The sequence below is a fragment of the Capricornis sumatraensis genome, chromosome 1 (genome assembly GCF_032405125.1).
Source record: "Capricornis sumatraensis isolate serow.1 chromosome 1, serow.2, whole genome shotgun sequence".
NCBI lineage: Eukaryota > Metazoa > Chordata > Mammalia > Artiodactyla > Bovidae > Capricornis > Capricornis sumatraensis.
In genome coordinates, this window is record NC_091069.1 from 51,827,637 (window position 1) to 51,853,942 (window position 26,306).

General features: G+C 38.3%; 1 protein-coding gene across 5 annotated transcripts in view; it reads left to right on the forward strand.

Annotated features, from left to right (window-relative positions):
- Nucleotides 1–26,306, forward strand: part of CTNNA2 (catenin alpha 2) — a 1,217,480-nt gene that overhangs the window by 1,145,805 nt on the left and 45,369 nt on the right. For all 5 annotated transcript variants that reach the window (XM_068988298.1, XM_068988291.1, XM_068988305.1 and 2 more), the window contains 2 exons: nt 6,682–6,795; nt 14,539–14,720. In XM_068988298.1, the coding sequence (XP_068844399.1) occupies nt 6,682–6,795; nt 14,539–14,720 (296 nt within the window). The remainder of the gene's footprint in view (nt 1–6,681; nt 6,796–14,538; nt 14,721–26,306) is intronic.

Below are 26,306 nucleotides of genomic sequence, written 5' to 3' on the forward strand. Positions count from 1 at the left end.
ACATCTTCATCAACTGATCAATATATTAGCTTGTTTAATGTGTGTTTTTGTTTAAAGACATTTTATTTAATGTATATTGTTGATACATATACATTGAACTCACAGCCAAAAGAATGAAAAAGAAAGAAAGACAGTGTAGTCACTCAGTCATGTCTGACTCTTTGCGACCCCATGGATTGTAGCCCACCAGGCTCCTCTGTCCATGGGATTCTCCAGATAAGAATACTAGAGTGGGTTGCCATGTCCTTCTCTAGGGAATATTTCTGACCCAGGGATTGAACCCAGGCTCCCTGCATTATAGGCAGATTTTTACCATCTGAGCCACCAGGGATAGCCAATCACACATTTTCTCTGGAAGGTGCAACATAACCTTCTTGCATTTTGGAATTCTAAACAACACCTCAGCACTACATTTGGAAGCCATTTTAAGCAGAGAAATAACACAAAGGACAAAAATGAAAAATGTGGCACTAAACAGACTGCAAAAAGGACACTTGTTTATAGTATGAGTTGAAATAAGAAAGCAGAAGATTGTGCTGTTTGACCTCAGCTGGAAATTTGCATGTTGGGTGAATCAAAAGTTTTTGCCATATTGTGTACACACATGTCTGTGAATTACTACAAAAATATTAATTTAGAGATTACAGAGAAACTTTGGTGAGTAGGCAAATTCTTAAATAAAGAACTCAAATAAGGAGGATCAAGGGTATATTAAATACACAAGGAGTTAAACATTTAATGTTGGAAAGTAAAGTAGGTGGGTAGCACAAAAGGTGATAATATCTTGGTGTCAGAATAGCTGTATTCAAAAAAGAAAATAGTTAACTGTCATAGAATGACCATGAAAAAATCTATAACAATATCTATACAATGAACTTTTGTCACTGGAACCCATTAATTTTGTTGCATGTAAAACTTTTGAAAGCAGAAAGGAGAAACAGTAGGACCTAAGACAGGATTCAGATAAGATTCTACAGCTTAACTTCACATCTCCCAAAATGGGCATGAAGATGCCCTGGAGCACTGCAAGATATTTTAAAATGTCAAAGGAAACACATACATATCTCTCAGATACCGTGAGAAATATTAGCTGAAGGTAGTTCACAGTTTAAACATTAGGTTTGTGCATTCCTTTTGATCATATATTGATCACACCATGTATTTGTGGTGCAGTGTTTCTGGTTGTTGCTGTGATAAAAATCAAGCTCAATGGATGTGCAATAGTATTCCAAGGTTTGAGAAGTAATACAATATGCAACAGGCACTAAAATGTTAGGGCCAGTCAAGAATTTATATTCTTTTGGTGGGAGACAGAGAATAAACAAGTAGATATATTAGTTACTGTGCCATAGAGAAAACCAACAAACTATTGAGAGGATAAAGCATAGGATGGGGGTGGGTGTTATAAAGGTTGATTGAATGTGTTAGTTGTTCAGTCATGTCTGATTCTTTGCAACCCCATGTACTATATATAGCTTGCCATACTCCTCTGTTCATGGAATTCTCCAGGCAAGAATACTGGCTGGAGTGGGTGGCCAATCCCTTCTCCAGGAGATCTTCCCGAACTAGTGATCAAACACTGGTTTCCTGCATTGCAGACAGATGCTTTACCATCTGAGCTACCACAAAATTGCACTGGGTGACATTTGAGAAGAGATTTAGAGAAGGAGGAGGTTAACAAGCCATAAAAGTACTCAGGGAAATGTGTTCGAGGCAGAGAGAATGACGCATGTGGCCTAAGAACCATATTGAATGCATGATGGAAGCCACTGAAGTTTTCTGAGCAGGAGAATAGTATGATCTGAGTTAGATCTTAAATGGAGTGTCCTGGTTATACTGGAGAAAATACAAAGTATGGGGTAAGAGGAGAAAAAAGGAGCTAAGCTCGGTGGCCTCCAGGGTAAAAATGGTTAGAGATGCCAGAGGCTGATTAGTCCTGAAGAAGGAGATTCTGTTCTATATTGGGTCAGGAAATTTTAAATTCAACTTTCTAGTTTTCAGGCCATTTCAGTGATTAGAGATCTGTTGAGAAATCCTTCTTCATGCATCACTCAAAGTCTCCTGTTGTGGTTGCCAACTTACAGTTTCATCTTTCTGCTCCCAGCGAAACTAATTTGCATCTGAGCCAATCCTTTAAATAGTCCTTACTACATTTTGGGGGCTTCCCAGGTGCCACAGTGGTGAAGAATCCACCTGCCAATCCAGGGGATACAAGATATGCAGATTTGATCCCTGGGTGGGAAGATCCCCTGGAGGAGGGATTGGCAACCGCTCCAGTATTCTTGCGTGGAGAATCCCATGGACAGAGGATCCTGGTGGGGCTACAGTCCATACAGAGTCAGACATGACTGAGCACATATGCGTGGGCACACACACACACACATACAAGTCACATTTTTCACATGTCCTGGTGAGATGACTGTAAATTTTTCAAACTTTTCTCATTTTGCTTCTTTACTGAAGCTGTTGTAGAGAAGATTGAGAATTTGATTGGGAAGCTGATGCAGATAGATTGATCCTACTCTGCAGATACTATGTGGTGTGATTATGGACAAGTCACGATATTCTTGAACCTCTGTATAAGGCACACGTTAAGCTGATAGACTCTTACAAGGGAGATATTTTATAGGCCAGATACATTGCTAGTAGCATCATGGAAACAAGACTAGACCAAAGTAATTCTCTTGCGTCATAAAAAAAGCCTCCCCTGGGAGCACATAAGGGCAGAACTGAGGGTTGACCTTAGGTTGCCAGTCTCTGGTCCAACGAGTTGCATATTTTTTCTATTCCTTTTACCCTAGGATATCATCTAATGATACAAATCTCCTGGCCCATTTTCAGACCCTCCCTGCTTTTCCATGTCTCCTTTAGTTTATGGGGATCCTTGACCAACCAAAATGTAATACTATTTTAAAAATGACAGCATGAATAGGAGACATATTTACATGCACTCAGAAAACTCCACATGCATAGAACTATTTATATGGGTGGTTTGAATCGGTTTGCTACATGGATTAGGCACAAGAAAATATTTTAATCTCATCCATTTGCTTGATGGTACTTGTAAAGGTTAAAAGCTACGGAACCCTTGACTGGCCAGGTGTGGTGCTTGGAAAATTTACCTAACTACTCTGAACCTGTTTATGCCTCTATTAAATTGGGATTAAGTTCATTTCATTAGGTCATTGTAAGGATTACATCCTTTAGTTGAATGGCTGACCCATGTTGTTGTTCAGTTGCTAAGTTGTATCCAACTCTTTTGTGACGCTATGGACTGTAGCCTATCAGGTTCCTCTGTCTATTATTTCTAGACAAAATTTCCAGGCAAGAATTATTTCCAGGCAAGAATACTGGAGTGGGTTGCCATTTCCTTCTCTAGGGAATCTTCCCAACGCAGGGATTGACATATGTCTCCTATATTGGTAGGTATATTCTTTACCACAGAGCCAGCTGGAAAGCCCACCTGACCCATAGTGGGTAGTGAAAATTGATCCCTGTGATGATGGCGATTGTAGTTGTTGTTATTAGGTGTATGTTTTATTATTAATCATAATAATGATCACTGTCACTTATTACTTTATTTGTATTGTTTACCAAGCTTTTTTGTATATATTTGATGCTAGAATTCTGTGAAGCAGGCAGGACAAGTAGCAGTTACTAGCTATTTTATGAGTGAGGAGACAGAAAAGCAGGAAAACTCTAAGTGGCTTGTGAAAAACACATATCAGTGGCAGAGTTAGGCCTCAAATGTTCAGATCCCCTGGGTGTACAGTATTCTTTTTTTCATTTTGAAACTTTATTTTAGTTCCTGAGCCATAACCACTTGAATACGAACTCCTCATTATGAGCCTTATGCTGCCAGGTTGTGCTTGCCATTGACTCATCTACTGAACACACAGATCACTGAAATGTTTGGACACAGTACTATAGGCACTGTCATTTTCTCCTTTTTTCTGTTGAGTGAGGTTTTTCATTTTATTTTTCACTCTCCTTTTCAAAATCTAATGATGAGAAGTGTGTGCAATCTTGTCAGCTCATCTGTCAGCAGAATTTACCAACTTGCTGTAATTGTTCCTCGGCACACTCCAGAGAAGTGAGAAATGAACAGAGATGCTTGTCTCTGTCCACAGTGAAAATTCCAGCAGTTATGTGAACTGGTTTGCCCACTCCACCCCTGCTTGAGTTAATAAACACTGGGGACAAAACCTCTTTCTTTTAATATTCCTAGGGAAAAAATTGAACATCTGTAGATGAGTGAGTGAATATTAATAAAGTTGGTGGTAAGAGAGAAGGAAAACAAGAGGGATATGCCGCAGCCTGGAAAATTACTAGGCAGAATGTGATATTGGCACCAAAGACCCCATTTTATGCCTGTCTGACCAATATCAAGACTTCATCAATAACCACACCTGATTAATTACACTGAGATAGCCAAAGAAACCAGCGAAATTAAAATGTGCCCTTTTAGATGGGCAGTGGGCACCTGCATTGTCATACTGCTTATGATCTGCTCCTTCCTTCTGAAAGACACAGCCCTGAGAGATGGTGTTACTGTGTGCCAAGTTGTGGGTAACAATCAGCATTCAGACTAAAGACAGTTATGCAGATAATCTCACATGAAGGCATTGTCTTTCCTCCCTGCACCATCCTTGCCACCTCTTGAGTTTATCCTCTTAAAATTAACAGAGCACAGGATTTTTGAGTACATGTGTCAAACTGCATGCTTTAGAAGACTCTGAACAAGGTGTATCTTTTCATGCCTCAGTTTTCGTATATGTAAATGGAGAGAATACTGTGTATGTCATAGGACTATCAAGAAAAGTGTATGAGTTAGTGTATGTAAAGCACTTAGAAAACAATGATAGGCAAATGAAAGGTACCTGAAGCATGTTTTCCATTAGTGTGTGAACACAGAGGCCGCAGCTCCCAGTTAGCCAAACAATAATAAGGGTAAACAGCAGATCCACTTGCGCCATCTTGTACCCAGAAAACCATTCTGTTTTTTCACTTTTAATAGAGTATTCAGTAAATGACATGAGATAGTCAATACTTAATTATAAAGAAGGCTTTGTCTTAGACAATTTTGCCCAACTAATAGGCTATTGTAAGTGTTCTGAGCACTTTTAAGGTAGGTTAGGAAATTGCCAACATCCGTTGGATCATAGAAAAAGCAAAAGAATTCCAGGAAAATATCTACTTCTGCTTCATTGATTACACTAAAGTCTTTGACTGTGTGGATCACAACAAACTGTGGAAAATTCTTCAAGAGATAGGAATACCAAACCATTTCACCTGCCTCCTAAGAAATCTGTAAGCAGGTCAAGAAGCAACAGTTAGAACTGGACATGGGACAACAGACTGGTTCCAAATTGGGAAAGGAGTATGTCAAGGCTGTATATTGTCACTTTGCTTATTTAACTTATATGCAGAGTACATCGTACGAAATGCCAGGCTGGATGAAGCACAAGCTGGAATCAAGATTGTCAGGAGAAATATCAATAACCTCAGATATGCAGATGACACCTCCCTTATGGCAGAAAGTGAAGAAGAACTAAAAAGCCTTTTGATGAAAGTGAAAGAAGAGACTGAAAAAGTTGACTTAAAACTCAACATTCAGAAAACTAGGATCATAGCATCTGGTCCCATCACTTCATGGCAAATAGATGGGGAAATAATGGAGACAAAGATAGAGTTTCTTTTTTTGGGCTCCAAAATCACTGCAGATGGTGACTGAAGCCATAAAATTAAAAGATAGTTTCTCCTTGGAAGAAAAGCTATGACCAACCTAGACAGCATATTAAAAAGCAGAGACATTCCTTTGCCCACAAAAGTCTGTCTAGTCAAAGCTATGGTTTTTCCAATAGTCATGTATGGATGTGAGAGTTGGACCATGAGGAAAGCTGAGCACCAACAGATTGATACTTTTGAACTGTGGTGTTGGAGAAGACTCTTGAGAGTCCCTTGGCCAGCAAGGAGATCCAACCTGTCAATCCTAAAGGAAATCAGTCCTGAATATTCATTGGAAGGACTAATGCTGAAGCTGAAACTCCAATTCTTTGGCCACCTGATAGGAAGAACTGACTCATTGGAAAGACCCTGATTCCGGGAAAGATTGAAGGTGGGAGGAGAATGGGATGACAGAGGATGAGATGGTTGGATGGCATCACCAACTCGATGGACATGAGTTTGAGCAAGCTCTAGGAGTTGGTGATGGACAGGGAAGCCTGGCTTACTGCAGTCCATGGGGTTGCAAAGAGTCAGACATGAGTGAGCAACTGAACTGAACTGAACTGAACTGAGGCTAAGCTATGGCTTCCCAGGTAGTGCTCTTGATAAATAATCCACCTGCCAATTCAGGAGATGCCACTGATGCAGGTTCGATCCCTGGGTCGGGAAGATGCCCTAGAGAAGGAAATGGCAACCCACTCCTATATTCTTGCCTGGGAAATCCCATGGACAGAGGAGCCTCATGTGCTACAGTCTATGGGATCACAAAGAGTTAGCCGTGACTGAACACACATGTGCACACAGACTAAGCTATGATATTCAGTAGGTTAGTGCATTGAATGCATTTTTGACTTAAGATATTTTTAATTTACAGTGGGTTTGTTGGAATTTAATCCCATTATAAGTTGAAGGAGATCTGTATGCTGATTTTTCTCTTTTCCTCTGTATTTTTAGACCCCAGAAGAATTAGAAGATGATTCAGACTTTGAGCAGGAAGATTATGATGTGCGTAGCCGGACAAGTGTTCAGACTGAGGATGACCAGCTCATTGCAGGACAGAGTGCACGGGTGAGTGGACATTCAGGACTTTGGTTTGGAGCACAGTGGTTGTGTTCACCAAACTGGTTTGAAGGAATTTCTGACTTCCATGTACCTGAAACCCTAGAGATTCATGGCCTAGAAATCCAGGCTGTCATCTGGGGTTGTTTCATTTCTAGCAGTTCATGTTTTACACAGTGGAAATCACCACCACTGATTCTGATTCCTTCTTACTCCCTTCTGTTTCCATCACTGAAATCATAGCAGCTACATCACAGCAAAACTTGTGTGTATTGTGGATTTGGTGGGGCTTAGAGGTCATGATTAGATGGTTCATTGACCAGGGCATAAGAGGCATAAGAGAATGCTCAGATCTTACCTTTTCCCAGACTTCATAGTTCTTAAAGTCTCCAAGCTTGTTAACCACATAGGTGACAACCACAAATGGAGAATGAGAGTACTACTTTGTTACCAGTGGGGCTGTTATTGCTCCATACTCTGGCCTAGGGTATCTGAGAAACAAGACCACATATTTTGCAGTTGGTTCAGGGACATCAGAGTTGAGAAAGAAGTTTTCCCCTGATACCTACCTAGGCCCAAGGCAGCAGCCCCAGATCCATGTGACTGAAAAAGAAATTACAGAGACATACAAGAAATATAACAGTTAAAGATTGTGGAGCAAGAACCATAAAAAGATCACCACTGTGGCTGACAGTTGAACTCTCTTGAACACTCTGGGAGACAGTCCACCAATAAAAGTGTTCCAAAGAAAATTCTGGAATCTGACCAGTCTTATTAGCTGGAGCTTCTTGAAGATAAGCTACCAGTAATCAAGGCAGGGAGCAGCAGATAAAATTCCTGGGGATTGCAAAAGAGGGTGAGATTCTCCTCCCTTTAAAGGCATAGCTTCTATAGAGCTAAAATAATATAATTATAGTATAACTGAGATATCCTAATGGATATTCTAATTCTCTTTTGTCAAGTTTTCCTTATTAAAAGATAATGAGTAGGAAGCATGAGATAGAGATGGCGATTTAGTGTACGGATCTAGAAACTCCAGAAAGTTCAAACTGGCATAAGAATTCTGAAAAAGAGTAGAAAATAGCCAATCAAAGGTTAAAATAAAGATAATTCAGAGAAGACTAAGCTTTATGTTGAGTCAAGGAAGTCTTTGCTTTTAAGATCCCATTTCTCCTGATAGTCACGTCCAACGATTAAATGATCTAGAAGATAGAAATGGACATCGTTGGGGGAAGTGTGAGTAAAAGTTAGAACATCGGAGATGTTCTGGATTTGATTTTAGACAGACTTAGTTCTGAACTGTAATGAGTAGGGTGAAGACTGTGCTCTGCTACATGCTGCCTAATTCTCTGAGCTTTTTTTTTATCATCTATAGTAAATAACAGGCTTGTTTGATAAGATTCCTTTGAGATTTTGATCACTTAACATTTATAAAATAATGAGTATAATATCTGGCACACATTGAGTGCTCAATAAGGGATGACTGAAAATTGTTATCTTTTGGGAGAGAAATCTCTTATCACAGGCTGGTGAGAGCAGAAAAGTACACAACAGAGTATGAGGCTCCCTACTTTAAAAGATTCTTTGTAGACTTTAGTTACTCCCCTTAAAATATTGAAAATAGGGAAGTTGATTAAGCGAGAGTCTTTTAAGCCTGTACTGGTGTAACACTACACTAATTCATCAGTCAGATCAATTCATCTTCAAAATGAAGTAAAACAAGCATTTTTATGTCAGTGACAAAGGGCAAGTTTGAGTAATTCACCTAAACATTAATCAGGTCAAAGTCAATTTGACTGACTAACTGCAACTTAGTATTGGTACAGCCTCACTTTTTACAAGGAAAAATGGAGTCCCATTATACTTCCACTTCATGCATCTTATGTTCAAGTTCAAGTCAGTTACAGTGAGTGGAAACAAAAGTCAGATGACATCTATCTTCATCATCTATTATTTCTTCACCCAGTAAGTGAGAAGACAATGCTCTTATTTGAAAGATTTTTCAGCATGGATGATGAACATGGGCCAGGATAGTAAGAACAAACTACCCCTGTAATTCAGCACTTGCTGATTTGTCTTTGTGAACCATCATGAGGTTTGTATGAGTAACTTGCAGCAGACAGCATTAGTTATTGAGTCAGCCTATTTAAGCCTGTAATTATATGATGACAAATCAGAGACATAGAATTATGGCCATAAGTTGGAAATAAGAGGGTACATTGAATTGCTGAGATGACAGATGGTCGAACTTTTGACCACAGAAGTGTGTTAACTTGTTCAAAAGTGTGGAGGAGGCAAAAGTTGTCTCTGACAGAGGCAGTTGCTCTTTCCATCAGCCAGCTCTCCTCTGGTTACTTTGTGTTCTCATTCAGGGAAATTCTCTGAAAATGGCAAATTAAATCCAAGAGGAGGTTAAGGTGGGAAAAAAGACTTTAGCACCCATTCCAATGTTGCTCTCAAATTCTGAAATTAGAGTGAAGCTTGATTCCCTTTATGTGTTCCCGTCTGCTGCTTGTCTACAATGCTTTATGAGAGAGAAACACACACACAGGGGAGGGGGGGATTTGAGTGGAGAACAGTCATACCCTGATCTGATGAAATATAGAAATTATCAGGACCTTTGATCCTAAACATGATATCTTATAAACTTCTTTCTTCAAAAGCTGACATAGTTAAAATTGATTAACAACTCTTGGGCATTTAACCTTCATGATAAAACATATTATTTGGAATCACACAAACCTTATTTTAAAAATGGATTAGGGCAAGCTGTACAGCTTTGGGGTAGCTTTCTTAACCTCTCTATGCCTCATTTCCTTGTGTGTGACCTCTCTCTCCCACTCTCTCTTTATATATATACATGTATTATCCTACTTCATAATATTATTAGGAGAAAGCATGATGAAAAGTATCCCAAGAGTTATCCAAGAGTTATTACATGATGTTAAGTTTATGAAGAAAATGATGATGCTTGTAGCATAACATAGCCATTCATTAGAAGGCTGGCCAATAATTTAATCTGAAAGAGCTGGATAATTTAGACCATCCTGAAAGTTTTCACTTGAATTAATGAGACAAGAACCTTAATTTTCCAATTCACTTCACAGCCTGAGACAGGTAAAAGTCACCCACTTCTTAATTACTTATGTTTATTATCTTGCTTTAAAACCAAGTGAAGAGAAATGGGCACATTAAGTTTTAACCTTTTAAATCATTATTTATAAACATGCATATACTTAAACCTTTCATGGTAGACTATTGCTGTGTGTTTAAGATACTAATACTTTTCAGTTCAGATGTCCAAAGACTTTAAAAGTTATTTTTCATCTTGGGATTGGGAAAATAATTCTTTTGAGACTAGAAAAAATCTCCTTGAGATTTAAATTGATGAAAAAACTCTGGACTGAGAGGTTGCTGGCTTGTGTCAGTGATACACACTTTTATTTAATAAAGTTTGGGCTTTACTGGTGGCTCAGATGATAGAGTCTGGATTCAATCAAAGACCCGAGTTCAGTCCCTGGGTTGGGAAGATCCTCTGGAGAAGGAAATGGTAACCCACTCCTGTATATTTGCCTGGAGAATTCCACAGACAGAGGAGACTGGCGGGCTGCAGTCCACGGGATCGCAAAGAGTCGGACACGACTGAGTGACTAACACTTTCACTTTCTTCACTTAATAAAGTTTAGAACAATCACACAGAAGAAAATGGTTGGATGTTCAGAGGAAAGACTAGGAACCTGAGGCAGGGTGGGTAAGAAACATTGTGAATTCAAGTCTCTGAGGCCACCGAATTGGGGTCCCAGATCAACAATCTGGACAGTTGTGCTTGGCTACACAGAAAGCAGAGGAAAATCTCAGACCACCCCAGGCGACCACATGACACAAACAGGAAAAACTGATTTGTTCTCTCCTCCTGCCTCATCAAAACCATTTTTTTTTATGTTTCCTTAGTTTGAGGGAATGAACAATTGCGCATTATGTATTTTGTATTCAACTTGACTTGAATGTAGCCAGCCTCTAAGTTGGTTTTTTTTTTTTCCCCCTAGCTAGAAGGGCTTTAATGTGTTAACATTTCAAACTGCTGAGTTACATTGATAAGACCTAATTAAAACTCATGTGTTGAATTTTAATTTGATTAACTTGCAAATTTCACAGTTTGTGATCTACTGTTTATAGATAACCTTTTTTTAAATTCCAGTTTCAGAAAGGTCAACTATGAATTTTTAAAAGCCAAGAGCATTTTAAGAATATTTAGGAAACGACTTTGCTTCATCGATAGCTACATTAGCAGAAGCAAATGTAATGACTCTTACACCCAAGTCACACACCATTAAGTGCATTATGTGGGTGAAGCACCCCCAGAGTCAAAATAACAGCTTCCTTTGCAAATTTGCTTTGAAGAGGCTGGTTTTTCTTCCAAATTGTGCCCTCAGAAAATGTTTGTCAGTTCTGTTAACTTCTCTCAAACTGTGTCAATAGGGTGAGTGGAGAGATGTGTGAACAGTCAATCAAAAGGTATGCATTTAGTTTCTACACTGAGGTGGATGCTGGGGTCTTTGCCCTCAGGAAACTCAAAGAGAAGTCAGAGGCAGGGCATTAATAGAAATGAGAGAGTCAGAGCAAGGCAGTTAATATTCAAATACTAAACTGCACGATTGAAACTCAAGTGATAACAGTTGACCGACACGTGTAACCTTTTAATACACAAATTAATCCTTTGGGGACAATGATAGGTTTATTGCTAGAATCTGGATATTGAATGTAGAATCTGGAGGTCTGCCCAGCAGTTTTATAGATCCTTTTTTTTTTTTTTTTCTTTACGAGAAGCACCTAATAGATGCTTTAAATGTTGCTGGTTAGGACTTGTAGGGTATAAGTAAAGCGTGGTTATCAATTTTGTATGAGGAGGACAAATGAATCTTAGACACCTTTAGAATATCAGATGGGGTGCTTTAGGAAACTTGTGCAAATCCAAACCTATCTCAAAAGTGTTGGAATAGCTGCCTTGGAATTAGTACGATGTTACATATATGAGTTTATGACAAACTTTTGTATATTAACTCTTTTAAAATACATTTTAAAAGTACTTTAAAATATTTTTCGGATAGTAGTATTTTAAATACTTTAACTATTGTATCTGAACTAGTTTGACTTTTAAAATATGGATTTTTAATATTTGTATACACATGCACACACATATTTATAGACCTGTTTATATATATATATACACACAGACATACACATGAAGACACATGCTATTTGTATAAAGTCACACACATACATGCATGGCGTTTAGTAGACATTGTTAGTAAGAGGTAGCATCTGGGAAGCTGCTAGTTCAAGGACACCTTTATGCAAATCAGACCCCTTTACCCTGGGCAGATGAAGCCTCGACTCTAGGATGCTCAGCCTGGTGGACAGAGGCTGCAGTTTCAGTGACCTTTGCCCTGTTGGACTGGAATCACTAGGCAGTGTCTAACCTGCACTGTCCTGCATGGTAATCTCATTGTGCAGGATGGTTAAGTATGGTGTTAGCTGACCTGGCTTTGAATCCTATTCTTACAGTTCATTAGTTGTGTAATGTTCAAAGTTAATTAACTTTCCTGGATCTTGGTATCATCATTAATAAAATAGGAGTAATAATAGTATTATTCTTATAAAATAATTAAGTAGATTAAATGTTTGACATTTTAAGTCTTTTAGTATAATACCCAGGATGCATGCCAGTGTTCAAGGAATTATGTTGATTTCCATTTATAGGTAGTCACACAGTCTCTGATTCCATTTCTTCTCTTTGATGGCAGCTGTGTAATAAGCTAGAGAAGCAGCTTGAAAGAAAAGCTCATAGAAATAATGATAACAATGGTAACGGTAACCCCATACATGCTTACTGTCATTTTTTCAGACAAACATGTAGCACATTTATTATTTTATTTTCTGTCCATCATAGCATTTTGAAGTAATTGAGGTAATTGTCTACTAACCTTATATTTCAAAAAGTTAAGGATGTGATCCAGTAGCAATGAGGTCTTAAGTCAGTGACAGAGCCAGGTTGAGCCCAGTTCTTCTAATCTTGTATCCCCTGATATTTCAGTTAGATATCAGCTACCTCTCCTTAGAACTATTCACTTATACTGGGAGGAGCTTTACAATTTAGAAAGCATTTTGTTTTTGGGTGTTATTTACTTGTCCTTTGTAAAAACTGTATGTATCCCTAATCATGCTTTCTTGGTCATTCTTCTGGAGGATACCTGTATCCCAGCACCAGAGGGACCCCAGTGCTAACACATGGATTGACATGCTCCTTTCAGTGACGCAGGCTACAAAAGGTGGCGCCATGAACTGGTGTCAGACATTTCACTCAGCACCTGCTACATAAATAGTGTTTAACAAATACAGTTGATTCTCTTTATTCATGGCCTCATGTTCTATAAAGTCACCATGAATGCTTAATTAGCAACTACAGAATCATTGTTCCTATGGGAAATACAGGGCTAGGTTCCTGAGAGCTGCTAGTCTTAACATTTCCTTCAACCCATCGATACATAATCTTGTTTAAAGAATGCTTCTGTTTTTTTCCCTAGTTTTGGTTCATGAACGTTGAATTCATATCTAAGAGCACTAAAACTCATGTGTGAATAAAGTTCATATAATACATATATTTTCTTCATTAGGCACTTTGCAGCCTTCTTGTGCTTAGAGATATGAGACAGCACTTCTACACTAGGGTTGGGGACCATGTTAAACAGCTAAACCACCAACAAAAAGTGCAAAGATGTGGAAAATGTGGTACTAAATAGACTGCAAAAAGGACACTTGTTTCTGGTATGAGTGCTAATACAAGAAGGCAAAGACACCCTTGTTCCACCTCATCTGGGAACATGGATGTCGGATGACTCAAATTTTGGCAGCTCTGCGTGTGTCTGTGAATACTGAAAGCATCACAAATATTGATTTGCGAGTCAGATAGATTTTAAAGAGTAGGAAAGTTTGCAAATTAAAAAAAAATCCACAAGTAGTGAGAATCAACAGTAGTTCTTCCTTTTCTACATTCCCCTACTAGCAACTGTTGAAAATCAACTTTTCCTTCCTAATCCTACATTTTATCCCATCACAGCTTTTCTGTGCATACTCATAGGCTCTCCAAGGAGCCATGGCTGACCCAGGATTTCCACAGTGAAGGATTGGGAATGGATATGCCATCCCTGAAGTGCACTGCATAAAGGATTTTTGTTTGGCCTTTAACCATGGATGGTTTCATTAACATCCACAGATTGTCTCCCCACTCCACTTGGGATGCTCAGATATTCTTTAAAATTCTTTTCTTTCCCAGCAACAGAAGGCCTGTTCTCTTTTTTTTCCCTTCTCTGAACAGATTTCAGTGTTGAAAGAGGTGCATTCTTTCATCCAGTAAAAGTTTCCCACGACCAAACATAAAAATTGTCAGGAATAGATTCTTTTGAACAAACATATGTCATCACAGCAATAGAGAGGTTCTGCTACTGTCAACGTGCATGTCCCTTTGGATCTTGGTTATTTTTTGTATGTGGGAATGGGGACAGGAAATTTGGGGACCTCACCAGTCTGTGCTTTTTCCTTCCTGGGGCTGGAGAAAAAGGTATTTTCCAGAATGGTGGGACGGCCTACCGGCCTTGTCAGGGTCTGGGTTTGCTGTTAACCGGAGGCAGAGTTGACCTTCTGTCTGTGCTCCTTTTGTCATCATTAGTCATACCTTTTCTGTAACCCACACAGGCCATCATGGCACAACTACCGCAAGAGGAGAAGGCAAAAATAGCTGAACAGGTGGAGATATTCCATCAAGAGAAAAGCAAGCTGGATGCTGAAGTGGCCAAATGGGATGACAGCGGCAATGATATCATTGTGCTGGCCAAACAGATGTGTATGATCATGATGGAGATGACAGACTTCACAAGGTGAGGCATGGAGACAGGAAGAGGAAGGTTTTCTCCTTAAAAATAGCAGAGGCATCATAATAGTGGGTATTAGCCTGCTGAAAAATTAAAAGGCTCCATCAAAGCAGGGAGTGGTATAAAATTTACATGTGTAAGTCAACATGATCTGAGCCTGGTTCTTAGTGGATAGGTCTTTTTGGTCAAAAAGAACAGATTCATTTCTGTAATTAGTATTGTTTTAATTACCCATCCTGAATTAGTCATGAAATCAAACTCCTGGAGCTTGGAGGATTGATTTTTGGTCTATGCTATTTTGCAGTGTTTTTAAATATTATTCTGAAGATAAAGTGTATGATTTGCTAATATCCCTCAGGGAAAAAATATGTATATATATATATATGTGGCATGTGATGTCTTTTAATGCTAGCTCATGATTTAGTATTTAATTTCAGCTCATATTTTATGCTTACATACAAAGAACTGGGTTCAACAATCTGATTTTATAATTGTGACAGGAAAATTAAACATTGTATAAGTTTTAGACCCTTTTACTCTGAGCAGTATTTTTAATAAATCAGGAGACCAGTCAGAATTTTGTCAGGAGCCTTTTTTTCCTCAGGGGTCATTGCTGTTTCTTCCTTTGCATTTTTATAGTCTCCTCTTTAAAGGGAGCTGACATTTCTGCCCTTCTAACCACATGAAGGGCAGACCAAGGGAGAGCAAAGCTCAATGAAAAGATCCCTGGATTTTTTAGTCCAAATACCAGGTGATTCTGGACCAGTCTCTTACTGTGTTTATTCATTTGTAAAGGAGAAAAGTAATATTCTTCGTATCAACTTTACAGGAGAGTTTAAAATCCAAACAGGTAATGTAGTTATAAAGTATCCTACCAATGAATGAAAGCTACCATTTTACTGTAGATTTTGTTTTTCTGGGAAACACAGACACACAAAGAAACGTGAGCAAAAGTAATGATTCAACATGGTATTTGTTATTAAAGTTATATAAGATGTGTGGCAATGTCAAGATACTACCTAATGGTGACAGTTTTTTAAACGATTGTTGAGTGTTTTTAGTAAGAAAAGGCTACAATTAATTATGTTGTTTCAGTCCCCAAATCACGTCTGACTCTTTTAGGATCCCTTGGTCTATAGCCCACCAGGCTTCTCTGTTCATGGGATTTTCCAGGCAAGATTATTAAAGTGTGTTGCCATTTCCTTCTCCAGCTTATCTTCCCCACCCAGGAACTGAGACTGAATCTCCTGCATTGGCAGATGTTTTCTTTAGTGCTGAGCCACCTGGGAAGCCCACAATTAATTACAGCTTATAATGAAATATGACACATCTCCCCCCTATCCTCCTTACCTTTTGCCTCTGGTTAATATGTATTGATGACACTGCTTGGCCTTTTCTCCAAATATTTTAAAATTGTTTTTGACTTCAATGGAATGACTTAATGTTTTAAGGGTGACTTTTGAGATTTTAAATGTCATTGTATTTGTTAGAAGTTCAAATTTGTACATTTGGCTGGTCTTTGCTGGTTTCACAGATTTATTTCACACTCAAAAATAATAGTAGGAAAATACAGTCTGAACCATTAATTAAGTCTTAATTTTCTACAAATCAGACTTATGGTAGCCTCAGTCATTACTTTTCAAGGCCTGTGATGACTTAATTTGCTTGCTTTCAACATTGTATTCATACTTTATCTGATGGATATTATACGATCCATTAATAACATCTCTTGAACAAATAATCTCATTAATTTAAAGTGAATGATGAATCGAGCCATGTTGCTAGTTAAGATCAGGAAGACGTTTTACAATGCTCTGGATTATATATAACTGTGTCAAAGAAGAGAGATACATTTGAGAAGTCTTGTTAAAGGATATTTAAGACAGATTTTCTATTAGTCAAAGTATAGTTTTAAAGTGAAAAGAGGGTCACTTCAATTCCTAGGGATTTTGCATAACCATTTTATGCTGATTTGAATAATGAAATGTCTAGACTGTTACTGGTTATCATTTTTTCCCACTGCCTGGTGAGTAGTTTTATGCCCCTTTGTGAAGCCAAAAGGAAGATACAGTTGTTAATAACCAGAGAAACAGGAGAGGGTGTGAACTGGAAATGAAAAGCAGGAAGCTGAGGTTTTGCTGCTGTCGCCATCTGCAGAGCCTCTTCCTTTTCAAAGAGGTAGCCGATTTGAACCTTTCTTTGTGCCTCTCATCTAAATTCACTGCACTTGACCCTATGCATTACTGTTATTGCCTTGGGTTTTCCACTTTAAGGAGGAATTATGTCAGCTGTATACCTCTAATGACTCTTAGGTACTATGTTCTCTTATTTAAAGGAAGGGATGTAGCTGAGTAGGAATTGAAACTTGACTACTAACCTCAGATCACACATTTATAGGGCACTTTGATGACAGGAAAAAAAAAAAAACTTGCATTTATTATCTTGTTTTCTTCTTATCGGTAGCTAATTCATTAATTTGATTCAGTAATCTCAATGATATCCATTCCATTATTATTAACAGTAGAGAGGTTCTACCTCATTACTTGTGTAATAACTTGGTCATGGTGGATAAAGCTGGTTATGCCTCACATCTCTTTTCTGTTCATTTCTTGACTTCCATCTCATGGGCGCTGGCAGAAATGATGTCCTGCAGAGGGTGAATCCATATTTTTCATGTCACTTTCAGAAAGAAATAGCATGTGCCAGTCTTGTTTCCTGGTAACAAAAGGTGTGTAGATGGCAGCAGTTCAGGAAAGAAACTCACATTTAATTGTACAGCAAGAGACAAAACTGTCTTTTTAGATCAACTATAAGTTCTGATCTTGAAAGGAACTGGGTTCAGGCTAATAAGAAGCTTTCAGGTTACAATCAACTGTAAAGTACTGAGCACTAGACTACGAGATCAAGTAATCACCCTGGTACTCCCAAACTTCATTCCTGCCTTGGTATGGACAGTCAGGACTCCAGTCCAGCTGACAGTTCAACTAGTCTATGTTCTAATTCTTGACTCTTGTCAGTTAACTTATGCCATACCTGGCATTAAATGCCATCCACCCAACTCCTTTGCACCAAAATTTTCTTTCCTCTTTTCATAAAATAATATAAAAATCTTGTTTGCTATCCAAAGCCTACCTTTATTGACCCTTAGATTCCTTCTCAATTTTTTTTTCTTTCCAGTTTTTCTTTTTAATTTTAATTTTTGCTTTATTTTACTTTACAATACTGTATTGGTTTTGCCATACATTGACATGAATCCGCCACGGGTGTACATGAGTTCCCAAACATGAACCCCCCTCCCACCTCCCACCCGATATCATCTCTCTGGATCATCCGCGTGCAGCAGCCCCAAGCATCCTGTATCCTGCATCAAACATAGACTAGCGATTCATTTCTTACATGACAGTATACATGTTTCAATGCCATTCTCCCAAATCATCCTACCCTCTTCCTCTCCCTCAGAGTCCAAAAGTGCGCTCTACACATCTGTGTCTCTTTTGCTGTCTCTCATACAGGGTCATCATTACCATCTTTCTAAATTCCATATATATGTGAGTTATGAGCAACCTAGATAGCATATTCAAAAGCGCAGACATTACTTTGCCGACTAAGGTCCGTCTAGTCAAGGCTATGGTTTTTCCAGTGGTCATGTATGGATGTGAGAGTTGGACTGTGAAGAAGGCTGAGCACCGAAGAACTGATGCTTTTGAACTGTGGTGTTGGATAAGATTCTTGAAAGTCCCTTGGACTGCAAGGAGATCCAACCAGTCCATTCTAAATGAGATCAACCCGGGGATTTCTTTGGAAGGAATGATGCTAAAGCTGAAACTCCAGTACTTTGGCCACCTCATGCGAAGAGTTGACTCATTGGAGAAGACTTTGATGCTGGGAGGGATTGGGGGCAGGAAGAGAAGGGGACGACAGAGGATGAGATGGCTGGAGGGCATCACTGACTCGATGGATGCGACTCTGAGTGAACTCTGAGAGTTGGTGATGGACAGGGAGGCCTGGTGTGCTGCAGTTCATGGGGTTGCAAAGAGTCGGACACGACTAAGCGACTGAACTGAACTGAACTGATACTGTATTGGTGTTTTTCTTTCTGGCCTTCTCAATTTTTTACGTATCTGTACTTCAGCTTCAAGACCATTCTCTAAATGTTATTTCCTTGCATGATTCAGCTAATGGTCCTGCAGTCTCATCTGACTTATCTTTAATCCCCAGATTAATTCAACTTTTCCACTGTGCTATCTTTATACTGCTTCAGCTGATTGGTGAAAGGGATATTTCCCAACTGTGTTTTATGGACTCCGGTTCTAAAAGGAAGCTTCTGTGATTCAGTACATTTATAAATATACTCCTTACCTAACAATACCTCATTACTGAAGAGTCACATCTTATATTGATCAGTTAGAGGTATTGAGAAAACTACAGCAAATAAATGGTTTTAATTTGGATATACTCAGAATTTAAAAATTCTGGGTGCTGAGTACATTAACTCAGAGTGTACTCACACATTGATTTTTCACATTAATACCCATTACCTTTTCAGGAAATAAATATTAATTAGTTGTTTAGTTGTGGATAGCAAGAACATGAATAGATTTCCTTTTTTTTTTTTTTTTTTGCAGTGACCATTTCCTGGGAAATCTTCCAAATATTGACCCTTGTATAAAAATCGCCTATTGCCAAAAGAGACATTTCATGAATCTATATAGTAGAGTTAATTTCACTTTTGATGTTTTTTCAAGGAAACTAAAAATATGTTTCCAATGGTACAATAACATGTCTTTTGTCTTTAAGGTCACAAGGTTCCTCAAAGCACCTTTCAAAATTCCCAAAATAGAGAACCTGATCTGAATTAGGGAGAGACATAGGGTCTAAGCCATTAGTTTGAGACTGGGAGCTACAACCAGTGGGGTAGTCACTTTGTCAACAATGCTTTCCACTGATTGTGTTATCATGTTCAGTTGCTAAGTCATGTTTGATTCTTTGTGACCCCATGGAGCCTGCCAGGCTCCTCTGTCCATGGGATTTCCCAAGCAAGAATACTGTATTAGGTTGCCATTTCCTTCTCCAGGAGATCTTCCTGACCCAGGGACTGAACCTGTGTCTCCTGCATTGGTAGGCTTATTCTTTACCTCTGAGCCAACTGGGAAACCCACTGTCCACTGACAGGAAGACTCAAACGTCTGATGTTTTGGGGTCTGATCTATATATCTATCTATATCTATATATTTGTTGTTGACCATTTTTTATTTCTGTTCCCACTTCATATTATTCCAAAGACTGTTGCTCATTTAGCCTGTGTTGCCCAATACAGTGACCCCAATCACATATGGCTGTTTAAATTAATTAGTTTTTTTTTTATTGTAGTGAAGAATACATACAATGAAATTTGCCATTTTAAGCATTTTTCAATGTACAGTTCTGTGGCACTAAGTATACTGACACTGTTGTGCAAGTGTCACCAACATCTATCTCTAGCACTTTTTCATCTTCCCCAACAGAAACCCTGACCATTGAACTCTTCGTTCCTCATTCCCCTCCACCCTCAGCACCTGGCAACCACCATTCTTTTTCCTGTCACTATGAACTTGACTAAGTATCTCATGCAGTGGAAACAAATAACATTTTTCTCTTTGTGACTGGCTTATTTCACTTAGCATCATGTTCTCAACCAGTATTGAATGCCAGGGAATTGGTGTTTTTGAACTGTGGTGCTGAAGAAGACTCTTGACAGTCCCTTGGACAGCAAGGAGATCAAACCAGTCAATCCTAAAGGAAATCAGGCCTGAATATTCATTGGCAGGACTGATGCTGAAGCTCAGCTTTGGCCACTGTGAAGAGCCCACTCATTGGGAAAGACCCAGATGCTGGGAAAGATTGAGGGCAAGAGAAGAAGGGGGTGGCAGAGGATGAAATGGTTGGATGGCATCACTGACCCAATGGACATGACTTTGAACAAACTCAGGGAGATGGTGAAAGACAGGGAAGCCTGGCATGCTGCAGTTCATGGGGTCGCAAAGAATCCAACACAACTTAGCAACTAAGAAACAAGAAAAATGTTCTCAAGGTTCAGCCATGTTATAGTTCATGTTGGACTTTCAGTTCTTCTTAAGGCTAAGTAATATTTTATTGAATATATATGTATTATATTTTGCTTATCCATTCATCAATTTTGGGGCACTTGGTTTACGAATAGTTTCGCTATGAACATGGGTGTACAAATACCTCTTTGAGATCTTGCTTTCAATCCTTTGGGCATTCCACCCAGAATTGGAATTGCTTGATCATATGGTAGTTCTCTGTTTAATTTTTTGAGGAACCACTGTACGGTTTTACGTAGCAGCTGCACCATTTTACATTCCCATTAGTGGTACACAAAAGTTGCAACTTCTTCACATCCTTGCCAAGACTTCTTATTATTTTTTTTTTTGTTTGTTTGTTTTTACAGCAACCATTTTAGTATGAGATGGTATCTCACTGTGATCTTGAAATGTATTTTCCTAATAATCAATGATGTTAAGCATTTTTCATGTACTGATTAGCTATTGTATATCTTCTTTGGAGAAATGTATATTCAAGCACTTTGCCCTTCTTTTTTTTTTTTAAATTCAGATTGATTTTTAGTGTTGAATTGTAGCAGTTTTTCTATATTCTGGGTTTTAACCCCTTGTCAGATATAGGATTTTAAAATATTTTCTCATATTCTATGGATTGCATTTTTACTCTGTTGATTGTGTCCTTTAATTCACAGATTTTAAATTTTGATAGAGTTAAATTTGCCAATTAATATTGCTGCTGTTATCTGTGTTCTTGGTGTCATAGTCAAGAAATCATTGCCAAATCCCATGTCATGAAGTTTTTCCCTTAAATTTGCTTGTACGATATATATAGATTAGCTCTTACAATCCACTTCCAGTTAATTTTTAATATGTTATGAGTTAAGGGTCTTGCTTCATTTTTTTGCATGTGAATATCAATTTTCTGAAATATATATATATATATATATTGCAAAATGATTACCACCATAGTATAAGCTAACACTTTCAACAGGAAGAACTTCTTAAAGAAGTTTCAAAAAGTGCAAACTCTAGTAGAAATGATTGATACATTTGACCACAATAAAATTAAAATTTATACTTAAAAAAAGCTGTTACAAAAGTAAACATACAGGCTAAGACTGGAAGAAGTAATTTGCAACATGATTAACAAAAGGTCAAAATTCAAAATATCTAAAAAACAGAGACAAGTAATTTAGGTAAAAAAAGAAAACAATGGAAAAATGTGTAAAAATCTTGAATAAAAAGAGAAAAGAGCATATAAACGATTGATTGTAATGATCAACAAATGATAAACAAAGTGACTCAGATTTCTCTATCATCACGGAAAAGAAAATTACATTTTTCCTTATACATCAGATTGACAGAAAAATAAGAAAATAAATATAATCTTAAATTATGAAGTATACTTGTAGAAAAATGCATTAAAGAAATGTATACCTTAAATGTTATAAACTTTATAACCATATTCCAGCTCCAGAAGCCCCCCAAAACCTTCTTCAGATCATAATAGCCTTACTCTCAACTTGAAACAGGGCTCAGTGTTATGTGGCAGCCTGGGTGGGAAGGGAGTTTGGGAAAGAAAAGATACATGTATCCTTTCTACTAAGTTGACTTTTGGCAGCAACTTTCTAATTTTCTAGGGCAAAAAAAAAAAAAAAAACAAGCCATAGAGGGAGTACTATCATGGCAGGTTTCAAGCTACCAGTGTGTCTACTGACAGTTTTACACTCAGCTCTTGTGAGCATGTAGAAACCCACTGCATTCAAGTGCCATTTTCTTCACTTATTTTTTTTCTCTTGTTAACATCTAGGTTTATTTTCTATATCAGTTTTCCCTTCTTTTTTTTTTGGAACCAGTTTTTTTTTTTTTTTTTTAATTTTCTGTGTTCTATTGTTTTCTTTAAAAACAAAACAAAACAAAACAAAACAAAAAAAACTTTTATTTTGTATTGGGTATTCCCCAGTGGCTCAGATGGTAAAGAATCCACCTGCAGTACGGGAGAGCTAGGTTAAATCCCTGGGTTGTAAAGATCCCCTGGAGAAGGGAATGGCTACTCACTCCACTATTCTGGCCTAGAGAATTCCATGGACAGAGGAGGATGGTGGGCTACAGTCCATGGGGTCGCAAAGAGTCGATAGGACTGAGAAACTTTCACTCACTACAGTCGATTAATAAACAATGTTGTGATAGTTTCAGGTGAACAGCAAAAGGACTCAGCTATACATATACATGTATTCATTCTTTCCCAATCTCCCCTCCCATCCAGGCTGCCACATAACATTGAGCAGTGTTCCATATTCAAATTTTGCTATCCAGTAGGTCCTTGCTGCTTATCTATTTTAAATATAGCAATGTGTACATTCCATCCCACATTCTATTATTTTCTAACTCATAAATCTCTTCTTGTGATATTTTTAAATTTTTAAAAATTGAACTATAATTGATCAACGATGTTGTGCCAGTCTGCTGTACAGCAAAGGGACCCAGTTATACACATATAGACATTAAAAAAATATTCTTTTTCATTATGTTTTATCATATGATATTGAATATAGTGGGCTTCCCAGGTGGATCAGTGGTAAAGAATCTCCTGCCAATGCCAGAAGATGCAAAAGATGCGGGTTCCCTCCTTGGGTCAGGAAGATCCCTTGGAGAAGGAAATAGTAATGCACTCCAGTATTCTTGCCTGGAAAAATCCATGGACAGAGGAGTCTGATGGGCTACAGTCCATGGGATCACAAAGACTCAGACACGACTGAGCAGCTGAGCACAACATTGATTATAGTGCCCTGTGCTATACAGTAAACGCTTGTTGGTGTTTCTTCCTCCTACCTATAATAGTTTGCATCTGCTACTCCCACCTTCTCAGTCCTTCCCTCCTCCACCCCTCCTCCATGGCAACCAACAAAACTGTGATTAGTGACACAGAGGTTCAGTCCTTTTTTTCCTCTTCTTATCATCTTGGGCAGGTCACTTAACCTCCTCTTTGGATTTCAGCTTTCTCAACTAGAAAACGAAATATTTGATGATCTCAAAATTTCTACATTGCTCTCTAGTTTCATGAAATACATCCTTATCATCCACTTGTGACTCCAAGAATTGAATTCAGTCTGCAGTGTGAATTCTAGTCTCAAACTTTTAAAATAATATAATAGTAAATCTGTAGTCTCTTTTTAATTACAAGAAGACAGGTTTCCAATGATGCTTTAGCTCATTTAGGAGCCTGAGCCTCAGACAGATTCAAGCCTCTATAAATGTCAGAATCAATCCACTGTTGAAAGTTATCATGAAAGGTTCATGAATGAGCATTTCTACAAATCCTTTGAAATTCTTGGATTAAACAAACACCAAGATCGTTATTAATGAATTATCAAGTATAATGCAGCCCTTTGTGAATGGATTAGTGAAAGTGAAAGTCACTCAGTTGTGTCTGACTCTTTGCAACCCCATGGACTATACAGTCCATGGAATTCTCCAGGCCAGAATACTGGAGTGGGTAGCCTTTCCCTTCTCCAGGGGATCTTCCTAACCCAGGGATCAAACCCAGGTCTCCCACATTGCAGGAGGATTTTTTTACCAGTTGAGCTGTAAGGGAAGCCCAAGAATACTGGAGTGGGTAGCTTATCCCTTCTCCAGCGGGAATGGGTTAAGATGAAGGCAAAAAGTAACAACAACTTTTTATCAGAGTAAGATTGTAAAAAAAGATTTTATAAGGTTTGGAAGTTACAGAGAAATAAATAATAATGAGAATACTATTAAATATTGACAGATTCTGCATCTAAAATTTCCTTTAAAAATATAAACCAAAACAAAACTTTGTTTAGAGATAATTTAAAAAATAATGTGACAGAATGAGAACCAAATTGTCACAGAATCTTTAATTCACTCATATTATATAAAATGCACATGTAAAATCTATGTATTTAAAAATCTATATAACTGGATAGAGCCAATGTCTTTTGTGGAAGAGTTAATGTTCAGTTCAGTTCAGTTGTTTAGTCAACTCTTTGCAACCCCGTGGACTGCAGGCTTCCCTGTTCATCACCAACTCCCAGAGCCTACTCAAACTCATGACCATTGAGTCAGTGATGCCATCCATTCATCTCGTTGACATGCCATCATGTCGTCCCCTTCTTCTCCCACCTTCAGTCTTTCCCAGAATCAGGGTCTTTTTCAGTGAGTCAGTTCTTCCATCAGGTGGCCAAAGTATTGGAGCTTCAGCTTCAGCATCAGTCCTTCCAAAGAATATTCACGATTGATTTTTTTTAGGATGGATTGGTTGGATCTCCTTGCAGTCCAAGAGACTCTTAAGAGTCTTCTCTAACACCACAGTTCAAAAGTACCAATTTTTCGGTGCTCAGCTTTCTTTATAGTCCAACTCTCATGTCCATACATGACTACTGGAAAAACCATAGCTTTGAGAATATGGACCTTTGTTGGCAAAGGAATGTCTCTGCTTTTTAATATGCTGTCTAGGTTGGTCATAATTTTTCTCCCAAGGAGCATCTTTTTTTCATGGCTGCAGTCACCATCTGCACTGATTTTAGAGGCCCCAAAATAAAGTCTCTCACTGTTTCCATTGTTTCCTCATCTATTTGCCATGGATTGATGGGACCAGATGCTATGATCTTAGTTTTCTGAATGTTGAGTTTTAAGCCAACTTTTTCGCTCTCGTCTTTCACTTTCTATAGTTAATGTTGTCATGCTAAGTCTGCTAAGTCACTTCAGTCATGTCTGACTCTGTGTGACCCCAGAGATGGCAGCCCACCAGGCTCCCCCATCCCTGGGGTTCTCCAGGCAAGAACAATGGAGTGGGTTGCCATTGCCTTCTCCAATGCATGAAAGTGAAAAGTGAAAGTGAAGTCACTCAGTTGTGTCCGACTCTTAGCGACCCCATGGACTGCAGCCCACCAGGTCCCTCCATCCATGGGATTTTCCAGGCAAGAGTACTGGAGTGGAGTGCCATTGCCTTCTCCAATGTTGCCATAGCAAAATGAAATATCTCAAGTTTTAAATTTCCCTATGTACATGTTTAACCATTGATGTGAACACAATGTATCTTACTTTTAGCTACTAACACTAAAAATTTCAGAAGCAAAATTAAGAGGGAAACAAAATGCCCTTCATTTACATTTATTTTCTAAAGTCATTTTAAGTCTTCCATTTTATAAAATGTTATTATGGAACAATGGCAATCATTGCCTACTCACTATGCAATCGAAATAAATGACTTCTGAGTAGCTTTTCTCTGTATCTCACCACATGTTTAACTATAGGATTATAATTTTGTAGCCCTAAAAAATGCTTTGATTTTTACATGCATATGAGGAGACCAGTTGGAGTAGGAAATCACAACTCCAGTATTCTTACCTGGAAAATGCCATGGGCAGAGGACCCTGGCAGGCTACAGTCCATGGAGCTGCAAAGAGTTGGACATGACTGAGCAGCCGAGCACAAGGAGATCAGTAACAATGCTAAAAATAGAAGAATAAATGTATTTAGTCTATCATGTTATTTACCTTTCAAGAAA